Raw genomic sequence first — 13227 nt, 5'->3', positions numbered from 1 at the left:
TGGGGGTGTGGGGTGTGGGGTGGGACTGGGGATGAGAGGCTCAGGGATGGGGCAGACGGTTTGGGTGTGTGTGTGTGGGGGTGAGGGCTCTGGCGAGGGGTGCAGGCTCTAGGGTGGGGCCAGAGATGAGGGGTTTGGGGTGAACACTGCCCGGGGGCTATGGCAGGGAGAGAGGACTCCCTCCAGCAGCACTTGGGCTGGGGGTGGGGTGGGGTGGGGAGAAACACCTTTCCCCTGGCTGTGGCAGGTCCATGCTGGGGCTGGGTTGGGGCCGGGAGAAGAGCGCTTTTCCCCCAGCCGTGGCAAGTCCGGGACAGGTCTGTGTTGGGGCCGCTGGGGGGAAGTGTCTCTCCCCAGCATGGCAGATCTGGGATAGGGGAGAGGCATCTCTCCCCGCTGCAGCCTGAGCCCCTGCAAGGGACTTAATAGGTGGCTGCACAGCTTAGGGGGAACTTAGGTCTTGTGTCCTTCACTGGCATAAGTTATGATATGGATTTCCTTCTTCTGAAAGTATGTTCACTTTATGATCACTAAGTCCAGTGCCAGACAATTCTGTAGGGCCTTTCTCTCCCCTCCCACACTTCGAGTTTCTGGTTCCAATGTCATGCTCTCCGTGGACTATTTCATATCCAGCCTTCACAGTTACATCTGATCTGTGTGCATTTAGATCTGTTCTGGATAATTATCTTCTTGTTGGATGGTATGTTTCCAATAAGGCACAGCAACTCATCAAAAAAACCTCCTCTTTTAACCCTTTCATACCTGTGATGCATAATCACTCATTATATGGCTGTTACCTCTTCCCAGCAGATTTGAACACATCATTTGGCCCAAACGTCTGGTAACCTCTACCACGTGACTCTGCCAGGTTTCATCTAGAATAACTTCGACACTGTTGGGGGGCAAGGAGGGTGTTTGAATTCCCTGAGTAGCAGATTTTGTAACCCTCCTCCAGCACCTCGGCTTTTCAGCCTTTCCATTTGGTCTCTTATACACATGCCACATTTACTCTTCTTCTCTTTAGGATCTCAGATAGCTCCTTCTTCTTCCAGTCAGTGTGTGTGCGCTCCACATCTGAGCTTCATCCGCTCACTCTCTTGCTTCTTTAACTTCAGCGGCCCTTGCCCAGTTACCACAGTCAGACTAGCATGGTACATGTTGTTTGCAGGAAACGCCCTACCCCTCTGGGATTTATAGGTGACATGGCCACCAATTCACAAGAGTATATCCGTTGGATGAGCTTTACAGGTCGGCTGTCCAAACTGGAGTTTCTCCTCTCCTGAGTGAGCTGCCTGCCAAAGCTGACAAGCCCCACCTGCCCCAACAACACTTATTTTAAGGCATTCTTTATTTGGCTTGACATCCTCATCATAGGGCGTAAGTGGTATTTTAGAGCAGGATCTGCACCACCAGCTACTTCATCCTGCCTTACTGAGATATGTTGACAGTGAGGGGCTGCAGGTATTTGCATAGGGGAGCCAGCTGTCTGAGTGTAAGGGAGACAGGTGTCACTCTCAGAAACAGAACCCACTCTCCAAGGCCTGGTCTACACTACAGGGTTAGGTCGAATTTAAAATGAATGCTTCTACACCAGTGGTTCTCAGACTAGAGCTGCAGGAAGGTCCCTTGGCCCTTGCCACTTCCCACAACCCCCATTGACCTGGAGCAGCGAACTGCAGCCAGTGAGAGCCACGATTGGCTGAACCTGTGGACGTGGCAGGTAAACAAACCAGCCCAGCCCCCCAGGGGCTTTCCCTGAACAAGCAGTAGCCCTAGTTTGAGAACCACTGCGCTACACAACCAACCCCATTCCGTCAACCTAAAGGACTCTTAAAATTGACTTCTGTACTCCTCCCTGGAGAGAGGAGTAGCGCTAAAATCAACCTTGCTGGGTCAAATTTGGGGTAGTGCAGATGCAATCTGATTGCACTGGCCTCCAAGGGCTATCTCAGAGTGTGCCACTGTGACCAGTCTGGACAGCACTAGCCAAGTACACAGGAAAACCCCAGGAAATTTTGAATTTCATTTCCTGTTTGGTCAGCGAGTTGAGCTCAGCAGGACAGGTGACCATGCAGTCCCCCTAGAATCACAACTGAGCTCCAGCCTGGACCGAAAAGGAGACACTGGATCTCACTGCTGTATGGGGAGAAGAATCTGTGCAGGCCGAACTCCGATCCAGCAGAAGAAATGCCAATATATATGCCAAAATTGCATAAGGCATGGTGGACAGAGGCTACAACAGGGACACACAGCAGTGTTGCATGAAAGTTAAGGAGCTCAGGCAAGCCTACCAAAAGACAAAGAAGGCAAATGGTTGCTCCGAGTCAGAACCCCACACATACCGCTTCTAGGATCAGCTGCATGACATTCTAGGGGGGGACCCTACCACTACCCCACCACTGTCTGTGGACACCTGCAAGCGGGGAGTGTCATGCAACAGGGAGGAGGATTTTGTGGATGTGAATGAGGAGGAGGAGAATGTGCAGCAGGCAAGCGGAGAATCTGTCCTCCCTGGCAGCCAGGACTTTTTCATCACCCTGGAGCCAATACCCTCCCAGGGCGAACTGTTCCCTGACCCTGAAGGTGGAGAAGGCACCTCTGGTGAGTGCACATTTGTAACTACACTACAGGGGTGTAGCAGGGTGATCCCCTGCTCCTGCCCTTCGGGGCTTGGAACAGCCCTGGGAGAGGGCTGAGGCTGGGAGGGAAAGCCTGGGCTGATTAGGGAAGGTAGGCTCAGCTGTGGCCAAGCCCCAATCAGGCCCAGCTGGTCCCTATAAAAGGCTGAGAGCCAGAGGCCCAGGGGAGTCTCCCTCTGGCTGTAGAGGGAGATGGGCCTGGCTGCAGGGAGCTAGACACAGGGTACCTGAGTGGAGCAGGGCTGGGGAAAGGCAGAGGAGCTGGGGAGCTCCAGCCTGGAAAGCCCCAGGCTGCAGCCTAGCAGAAGGCCAACAGGTACTGGGGGTTGCAGAGGCAGCTCAGGGGTAGGCCAAGGCAGCAGGTCCAAACCCAGCCTTGCCAGTGATGAGTAGGCTGATACTGCAGTCTGCCCCAGGGCATAGGGTTAAACAATGACTGGCAGTAGCCATATACTGAGGCGAGGTGGGGATAATGGGTGGGGGTTCCCCAAGGAGAGGAGACCCTAAGACTGAGGGGTTATTGCCAGGGGGCAGCACCCCAGGTAAAAGGGCACCAGATCCAGGGAGGGCCAGAGGGGCCAGAGGACAGGTGGATCACTGGCCTGCAGAGGGTGCTCTGGAGCTGGAATGGCCTAATTCCTGGAACAGACCAGCAGGAGGCACCACAGGGCTGAGTCCACTCCTCTACAAGGGGTTAAAAGCAATTGTGTTTAATGTTTGATTTGCCCTGAAGAATTAGGATGCATTCACGGCCAGTACAGCTACTGGAAAAGTCTGTTAATGTGTCTGGGGATGGAGCAGGAATCTTCCAGGGACATCTCAGTGAATCTCTCTTGAAGGTCCTCTGAAAGCCTTTCCAGAAGGTTTCTGGAGAGGGTACCTTGTTTTGTCCTTCATGGTAGGACACTTTAACACACCAAGCCAGTAGCAAGTAGTCTGGAATCATTGCAGCACACAGCATGGCAGTAAATGATCCTGGATTTTGGTCACATTCATGCAATATTCAGTCGTTATCTTTCTGTGTCACCCTCAGGAGAGTGATATCATTCATGGTCACATGCTTGAAATAGGGGAATTTTTGTAAGGGAACAGTAATCCCCTGTTTGGTGATCCCCGGTGCATTAGACCCCAGTCGTGCTGGGCTGTTTGCGCTTGGCTAAAAGGGATCACCCTAGAGAATATCCACATGGGGGTGTGTGTGCTGCATATCCACCCAAAAACACAACCCCTCCTTTTAAACGGAAAACCTAACCGGCAATGGTTCCTTGGGAAAGGAAGGCTGCAGTTTGAAACCATTCGCACATGTTATGAACACAGAAGAAACCAACCCCGTGTACCCTTTGGCATACCATGGCTGCTTGGAAACTGAATTCTGTTGCCCAGACATGTGTGATGTGTCACCATACCAGCAGGCACTCAATATAAAAGGCAAAATGTGACCTAAAACACACGTGCTGTCAGCTGTGAATTGCTTGATTCACTGTGAAAGAGTCTCCCTTTTGTTCTCAGAAATTTATCATCTTAAATTTTACTCTCCCTCTTTATCACCCAGCAAGTGCAAATGTTTCTATGCTCCTCCTATCATCTCTGTCCCTGAGGTTATCGCAGATTAGAAGGCCAAAAAAAAAAAAAAAAAATGCACTTGCAATGATATGTTTTCCAAGCTCATGCAGTCCTCTCGCACTGGTAGGGCACAGCTTAATGCATGGAAGCATTCAGTGGCAGAGGCCAGGAAAGCATACAGTGAGTGTGATCAGAACATGCAGGAGGAGATACTGAGGCTAATGGGGGAGTAAACGGACATGATGAGGCATCTGGTGGAGCTGCAGGAAAGCCACCAAGAGCACAGACTTCCCCCTGCATCCCTGGTATATCTGCCTGCCCTCCTCTCCAAGTTCCATATCCTCCTCACCCAGACACCCAAGAACATGCGGGGGAGGCTTCGGGCAATCAGCCACTCAACTCCAGGGGATGGCCCAAGCAAGAGGAGGCTGTCATTCAAACAGTTTTGATTTGTAGTGTGGTTACAATAGGCAATGTGGCCTTATCCTTCCCTCCTCTCCCACCCCACCCAAGATATTTTTTACTAGTCAGGGTTTTCAGTGATCTCAAATAAAGAATGAATGAATGGATTCACAACACTAGGGACTTTATTTTCTTTGCCAGCTGTGGTTGAAGGCAGGGTAGGGGGATTGGCTTACAAGGAAGTACATTCACCAAAGGGGGTGGCTTTGCATCAAGGACAAACACACGCAACTGTCACACTGTAGCTTGGTCAGTCATAAAACTGTTTTTCAAAGCCTCTCTGAGGTGAGGTGCAGCATGTCTCAGTGTGCTTTTTGAATTGCCATGGTGTCAGGCTGTTAAAAATTGGCCACCAGGCGATTTGCTTCAACCTCCCACCCCACTGTAAATGTCTCCCCCTTACTGTCACAGATGATATGGAGCACACAGCAAGCAGCAATAACAATGGGAATACTGGTTGTGCTGAGGTCTAATTTAGTCAGCAAACAGCACCAGCGCCCCTTTAAACGTCCAAACGCACATTCTACCACCATTCTGCACTTGCTCAGCTTATAGTTGAACTGCTCCTTACTGCTGTCCATGCTGCCAGTGTACTGCTTCATGAGCCATGGGAGCAAGGGGTAGGCTGGGTCCCCAAGAGTAACTATTGGCATCTCAACATCCCGAACAGTAATTTCCTGATCTGGGAAGAAAGTCCCTTCTTGTAGCTTTTCGAACAGCCCGGAGTGCCAAAAGATGTGAGCATCATGCACCTTTCCCGACCATCCCACGTTGATGTTGGTGAAACGTCCCTTGTGATCCACCAGTGCTTGCAGCTCCATTGAAAATTACCCCTTGTGGTTTATGTACTGGCTGCCAAGGTGGTCCAGTCCCAAGATAGGGATACCCCTTCTGTATATTGCCCCACCACAGTTAGGGAACCCTATTGCAGAAAAACCATCCACTATGACCAGCACGTTTCCAGGAGTCACTACCCTTGTTAGCAGAAGGTTACTGTTTGCCTTGGCTACTTGGATCACAGCAACTCACACAGTAGATCTGCCCAAGCTTCCACATAGCCACTCACTTCTCAACTGTCAGGGCAGGTCTCATTTTGGTATTCCTGCACTTCAGGGAGGGGGAAAGCAACTCATGAAGTTCAAGGAAAGTGGCCTTATGCGTGTGAAAGTTTTGCAGCCACTGTGAATCATCCCCTACCTGCAATGCTATGCGGTCCCACCAGTCTGTGCTTGTTTGCTGGGCCCAGAATTGGCATTCCACTGTATCAACATGCCCCAATGCAGCCATGATATCCCAATTGCCACATCCCGTGCTTTCAGGAACGTCTGTGTCTATGTCCTCCTCACAACCGTCCTCGTGCTGGCAGCTCCTAACTAGGCTCTGCACATACTGCAGGATAATGCGTGACGTGTTTACAATGCTCACAAAAACAGTGTGCACCTGAGATGACTCCATGCTTGCTGTGCTATGGTGTCTGCACTGATAATCCAGGAAAAAAGGCTCAAAACAATTGTTTGCCGTTGCTTTCAAGGAGGAGGAGGGGGGTGGGGAGACTGACGACATGTACCCAAAACCACCTGTGACAATGTTTTTGCCCCATCAAGCACTGGGCGCTTAACCCAGAATTTCAAGTGGCAGTGGGACTGTGGGATCGCTACCTACAGTGCACCACTCTGTGAGGCGATGCTAGCCACGGTATCGAGGACTCACTCGGCTGACCTAATGCGCTTAGTAGGGACACACACAAACCACTGTATAAAATCGGTTGCTAAAGATCGACGTCTATAAAATTGACCTAGTGGAGACACGCCCTTAGAAGAAGTCAAGAGGTTGGATGACCATTGGTGACAAGAAACTCTTGTGTTTATAGCAGGCCAGAAGATATGGCTTGTTGCCAAACCCCTCCAGACCAGGCAACCCTCCTGTAAACTGGACCACCAATTCCTGGGAACTTACCTAATATGCCAGTATATTAATCTGGTTACCTTCAAACTTCAGCTTCCACCATCTCACAAAATACACCCCGTTTTCCATGTTTCCCTTCTGAAGCCCTATACAGAGAACCCCTTTTCTGACCAAACCACACCACTGCCTCCACCAGTTAAAATCCAGCGTCATGGGAATATGAAGTGCATGACATGGACATGTGGCCACCTGTATTAGCTGGTAGACTGGGTAGGTTACAGCCCTGAAGAGGGCACACTTGGGAACCTGACTCAAGTCCATGCCCCTGACCTGGTAGAGGAATTCTATGCGGCTCACCCAGACAAGCACTATACCGAAGGGTGCTGTGAAGGAATAGATGATGTAAGAACCTGCAGGGCTAGAATCTCGAACCCGGGGGGAGTTCTGGGCCACTGACCCCTTCACATCACCACAGGAGCATTAGGCTAGGTTCCTGCAGGAGAACTCTGGCTGGACTCAGTAGGAAGTATTGCCCAGCGGGACCTGAGTGGCAGCTCCTTGCTGGTACCAATCAGGTGGTACCAGTACTTAAGCCAGGAAGCCATGACAGGGAGCTGCCACAGCAACAACCCAGACTGCCTGCCTGCCTCTGCTTCAAACCCTGCATGTCAGAGACTCCAGACTACGTCTTCTGCCTCTGCCTGCCTCCTGGCGTCTGGCTCTTGGCCTGCCCTCTGACACCCAACTGAGCCCAACTTCCACTCTAACCATTAGGTCTGACCACCTATGTCCCAGTCGTGACACCAGTTACTTCCCATCTTGCATTTATGCATATTAATGAAAAAAATGTGATGCTCCCGCATCACAGCATCATGCTATGGGAGACACACAGAGATTTCAAACACATAAAGAGGCAGAGAAGGTTTGGGTTTTCTTAATGTTATGCATGTTTATTAATTCTGTGCTTGGGCAGCTGCTGCATCTTTCCCTCAAGTCTTAGAGTGCAGGCTTCTTTTGGCAGTGTGTAGTGTACATACACATGTAGCTCCCCTAGCACAGATATAAAGAGCAATGTAGGTCATGAGGCACAGCTTAGGTGAACAAAGACATGCCTGAAGGTTGTAGGTACATGCCTGAATATACACCCTACCTGGCTTTCCCCTTGCCCAAACCAGGCCTCCCCATCTACACCTGCTATTTTTAGCAGTGTAATGTCCTGCTGTCTCCTTGCTACTGGAACCCTTCCTTACTAAAGGAAAAGTCTTCAGCAGTGGGGAAAGGCTCCAGCAGCTCCCTACTGCTGGAGCTCCCTGCTGCTGGAGCCGTTCTCCTGCCTCAGGGACAGATGTCAGCAACAGGGAAAGGCTCTGCTAACTCCCTGTTGCTGGAGTCTTTCTCTGCAGCTGGGTAAGACTCTGGTAGGGAGGAAAGGCTCTGGTATGGGGGGCACTGAGCCTTCCCTGCTGCCTCCCTCCTGCCAGAGCCTTTCACTAACATGTTGCTATGCACCACAGTATGGCCACAGCCTGCTTTTCACTGTGGCATGAGGCTACACAGTAACACATACCCTACACGGTGCCACCAGTGGTGTGTAGTGTAGCCATAGCCTTAGGGGAATAGCACCATAGCAACTACTTTAAAAGTATGAGCTTGAATGTAGCTACCATATGTTATTTAAAATGTGTTTGAGGAATCAGTGGGTATCTTCCTTTCTCCCATTATCCACCCCTACCTAAAGACAACCAAATGCATAGCTCCCCTATCTTTGACTTCAACACAGGGCCCAGCAGGCTAAATCTTCTGAAGAATATATGCAACCAGAACACACTGGTCAGTCTGGTCACTGAGAGACAGAGAGCTGCTGGGGCCTTCTGTAAAATACTCTGGGATGCTGAAGAGGGAAAGGATGGTTGTGGAGGGTGAATGCCTGTTGAGATTCAAGACCAAGCTAAACTCAAAAGCCAGACTCTCTGGAGGTCCTTCCCACCTAACTAGGATATTTTAGACACATTTATTTTCTTGGAGAGAAAACGTTTGGGTTTTTTTTGCGGGATTCTAAAATCTATTGTAATTTTACTGTAATTTTTTTTTTTCTGGAGACCACTATTCAGTATGAAATACTTTTAATCTTATTTCCAAATCATGCTGAGCTATGGGGCAATTCCTTGTCAGTTATGGAATCTGGAAGATTTCCAGGGACAAGCTGTAATAACCCGGATTCTTCCTCTCTCTTTTCCATTCATTACAGTGCCAACATTGGAAGGGGACTGTGCAGTTGTTTAGCTGGCATTAGGATTACATCCTCCCATCTCTGCCAATAACAAGTAATCAGAATTACCTCCGTTACCACAGTTGCTAGGATGACTAGAGATGGGGCAGGACCACGTACCATTTCCTGAGGTGTACTGTGAGACACCAGCAGTACCTATTAGAAACCACTGAAGGAGGGAAACAAACAAGCCTATTTCCCATTGTGACAAAGTCACAATGAGTGGACAAGAGATGTCTGCATCCGAAATCTTTTCTACATCAAAAGTGCTGAGATCAGCTCCACAAATTCCGAGAAGACTTCTGCACATTTAACGCCACAAGATCAGTAAAACCTTGTGCTGAACAAAGAACCAAAGGGAAAAAGTTACCCCCAGGTGTCCCTGCTTAGTAGCCACAAGCCTCTATACTACAACGGATACTAAATTAGCTGTTCCAGGGTTCACATGGAATTTCTGATATTTCCCCTGATCTCTACAAATATCTCAGATCTAAGGTAGACCTAAAACTCCCTGGGTTTTTTTTCTCTGCTGAGTTTCCAGCTTGTGCAACATAAAAGGGAAGCTTTACTAGACCTTTGAGCAGAAAAGTGCATGTCTCTCTGCTATAAGAACCTGAGAGAAATGGAGTCTTATACCAATGTTCCAGAAGGGAAAAAACATTTTCAAAGGGAGCAGCATTGTCTAGTGGTTAAAAGACAAGACAGAGAGACGGAAAACCATGCCTTATGGTGATTGACTCAAGGAGCTCCATCTAGTTAGCTGAAGAGTATTAAGGGGTGACCCGATCACAGTCTAAAATTACCTACATAGGAAACACATATTTGATAATGGGCTTCTCAGTTTAGCAGACAGAGGTATAATATGACCCAGTGGCTTGAAGCTGAAGCTAGACACATTCAGACTGAAAATAAGGCACAGATTTTTAACAGGGAGGGTCATTAACCATTGGAACAATTTATAGAGGGTTTTGATAGATCATCATTACTGGAAATTTGAAAATGGAGTTGGAATTGGTTTTATTTTTTAATGATATGCTCCAGTTCAAAAGGAATTCTGTTAGGTATGCCCTGTGTTATACAGGAGGTCAGACTAGAGGATCACAATGGTCCCCTTCTGGCCTTGGAATACATGCATCCATGAAAAATACAAAAGTCTGGGTTCTGTTCCCAGGAGTCAGTGACTTACTGTGTGACCTTGGGGCAAGTTGTGAGGAAAAAGGTAAATTAAGAGGATAAAAGAACATTGCTGCCTCATTTCCACTTTAGCTCATCCCAGACAGCTTTCTTATTTTTTAAGATAATACAGCTACTTGCCACTTGAATAGTGTAAACTGGTGCTATCCCTAGAGGTCTGAAATGATGTTATTCTCCCTCTGTTTCACTTAATTGTTCCATTCACAGAGAAGGCTGGGGAAGCTTGTTTTCCAAACAAACTTTCCCATCCAGAGACAGGAAATGAGCTCACCAAGGAACCTCCCATCTATAAAAATGATATTTTGTTCAAGACTGTCATCCATCCATCCAAACACATGGAGACTGAAGGAACTGTCTGTCATATTGACCTGTTCTCTGGTAGTCATCCATACATGCTTCTTTTCCTAGACAAATCTCTGCTATTGTATCTGCTCACTCTTTAAAAACAAACAAACCCGGAAGTGGCTTAAGCCGGCCTCAAAAGCCACTCAGTCAGAAAATTTCTGTTCTAAGGTCACTGCCTGATTTATCATTTAATAAAACGAAAAACCAGGCATACACTGTTAGAAGAAACTATGGGCCAGATCAGCATTGGGAGAAGCCTATGTGGCATCAGCCAGAGGTCCCAAATTTGAAATCCTTATATCTCCTATTTATGCCAAGCTCAGCTGTAGATATCAGCTATTAGACTAAGATCACACAATTTAAAGACGTGAGCCTTACATGTAAATCCAGATGATCTCAGGTATAAATGAAATAACAGCACTGGTTCCAAGGAACAAATGACAGAAAAGCACACTCAGACCTTGTGTATGCTAGACTTATTTTCCTCAAATTTCCTGCTGCTGCTCCTACCAGTTCAGCTTCACCAGAGGTAACATGAAGTGTAGACAACGTGCTGGTGCTGCTGGGATTCCAATCAACGGTGTCAAAGACCTGCTTTGACCATAGAAGATGGCACATTGGTTAAAACACTGGCTGGTCTACACTAGTGCTTCTCCTGAGGCCACTGCTAGTAGGGCTATAGAGATGATAGGAAATTTTAGTTAAAAAGGTACCCCTTAGATTGGAGGGTCCAGTGAGTTGGAACAATTACCCAGTGTGGGACTTACCTGAAGGCAAGCTACTCCTATGCCAACAGCTCCCATTATCAAAAGGTGATCTGCCAGGAACTGTTCCAGTTTAGTAATGCATCCTCCCTGTAAGCAAAATCATTGTGTTTACTATGAGGGATAATTCAACAATGTTGGCAGGATTTATACCCCACTTCCTCCCTCTCATACACAGCTTTTATAGTTGTTACAGACAGGAAATTAAAGCTCTTTAGTGTGTATAGACTTACAGCCTATAGCCTTAAAATCAAGAGGAAAACAAACCCGGGATGGGGGTGGGGGGCGGAATTCTATACTGACAGTAAAGCCAGGGAGGGTCAGTTCTGTTTATTGTGATGGTTTTTAACTCTGCAAACAGTCAACCGCATGCTCAAACTTGAATCCCCTTTGTAAGTCTTGGTTTTGGGATTTGCAGATTGCTATCTGCCTAGTGGTCATAGCATGTTTGTGACTCAGTGTGTGCTTTATAGGGAGTTTATTATTTTGTATGGTTGTGTGTGTTTTGTGCTGTTAAAGAATCATCACATGCTAGGCTCTAAGCAAAGCGTCTGTGTGTGTTACAGGTTTTACACTTATCAGGCAGAGGCGGATTTACAGTAAAACACAGGGTGCCCTGGCATGGGGTCCCCTAATGACAGGGGGTCCCAGGTAGAAGCTTGGTCCTGCTGGCTCCTGAGGGTCCTGCTGCAGGCTCTGCCCTCACCGACAGCCAAGCTTCCGCCTCTTCCCTGAGCAGGCCACGTTCCTGCACCTCCCTCCCAGCACTTCCCCTGCTGCCAAACAGCTGTTTGCCAGCGCTCAGGTTGCTCTGGGAGGGAGACGGAGGGGGAGGAATGGGGCCACAGCCTGCTAGGGGAAGGAGGTGGCGGCAGTGGCAGCTGGGCCTTGGGGAAGGGGGTGGAATTGGGGTAGGGTGGAGCAAGGGTGGAGTAAAGGTGGAGCCCCCACACTCCCCCTACACATACACCACCCAGCCCCCTGCTGGGAGCCGGGAACACCCTCACGACCCCAGCCCACACCCCCAGCCCTGACTCCTGCACCCCCCTCAAACATCTCCAGCCCCCTGCTATCCCTGACTCCTGCACCCCCCACACATACCCAGCACACCTCCACCCTATGCCCTGACTCCTGAATCCCCCCCACGTCCTCACCTCCACCCAGAGCACCGAACAGTAGCTCCTGCACACACACATCCACATTACCACTTGCACCCCTCGCACCAAACGGGAGTTGCCCCAGCTAAGCTCTCCACACCCCAACCTCCTGCCCCAACCCTGAGCCCTCTCCTCTATTCTAACTCCCTCCCAGACCCTGCACCACCAGCCCTGAGCCCCCTCCTGCACACCCTTCACATATTCCCAGCCCTGACTCCTGCACCCCCTCACACACTCCCAACCCCCTGCCTTCCCTGACTCCTGCACCCTTCACACACTTCCAGCCATGAGTCCTGCACCTCCCCACCCACAGCCCCACCTGCACCCCTTGTATCAAACGGGAGCTGCCCCAGATAAGTGCTCCACACCCCACCCCCCTGCCCCAGCCCTAAGTCCCTTCCAGTACCCTAACTCCTGGCCAGATCCTGCACCTCAACCCCCAACCTGCTCCTGCACCCTAACATCCTCTCAGACCCTGCACCACCAGCCCTAAGCCCCATCCTGCATCCTAACGATTTTTTACATTTTTTTAATAAAGCTCTCCTATCCAAAGTGCTTTACAATAGTTTTCAAGTGGTCTGTGGAAAAATAAGTTAGACAACAAAAACAATCAAGGTACCTCACTTTATTTTCATTTACTTCCTATTACTTATAGGAGGAGAATGAAGAAAAAAGAATGAAAAATGAGGCGGGGGGGGGAGATAAGAGAGAATGTTCTTTTTGTTGGCTGGATTCCAAGGAGTGGCCCCAAAAATGAAGCTGAGCACAGGGCCTCACTAACTTTAAATCTGCCACTGTTACCAGGGGCATCCTGAGGGAGTTAAATGGCTCATGTCTTTGTGGGTGTCTAGGAGAGGGTGTGCTTAAGCTATGGGGGAGTCTGAAGGGTCATTACTGGGTCCAGCAGGTTCCAGCAGGGAACAGCAGGT

General features: G+C 49.1%; 1 protein-coding gene and 1 pseudogene across 3 annotated transcripts in view; one reads left to right on the top strand and one right to left on the bottom strand.

The window, feature by feature from the left end:
* The window catches only part of TSPAN11 (tetraspanin 11), a 158583-nt gene that overhangs the window by 33717 nt on the left and 111639 nt on the right, over window positions 1-13227 (bottom strand). For all 3 annotated transcript variants that reach the window (XM_075070831.1, XM_075070824.1, XM_075070841.1), the window contains one exon: window positions 11145-11231. In XM_075070831.1, the coding sequence (XP_074926932.1) occupies window positions 11145-11231 (87 nt within the window). The remainder of the gene's footprint in view (window positions 1-11144; window positions 11232-13227) is intronic.
* LOC142046849 (uncharacterized) lies at window positions 1203-4652 on the top strand (annotated as a pseudogene).

Source organism: Chelonoidis abingdonii, chromosome 1 (genome assembly GCF_003597395.2).
Source record: "Chelonoidis abingdonii isolate Lonesome George chromosome 1, CheloAbing_2.0, whole genome shotgun sequence".
Classification (NCBI taxonomy): Eukaryota; Metazoa; Chordata; order Testudines; family Testudinidae; genus Chelonoidis; species Chelonoidis abingdonii.
The sequence above is the reverse complement of the archived record's forward strand: the minus strand, read 5'-3'. Positions and strand labels throughout refer to the sequence as shown.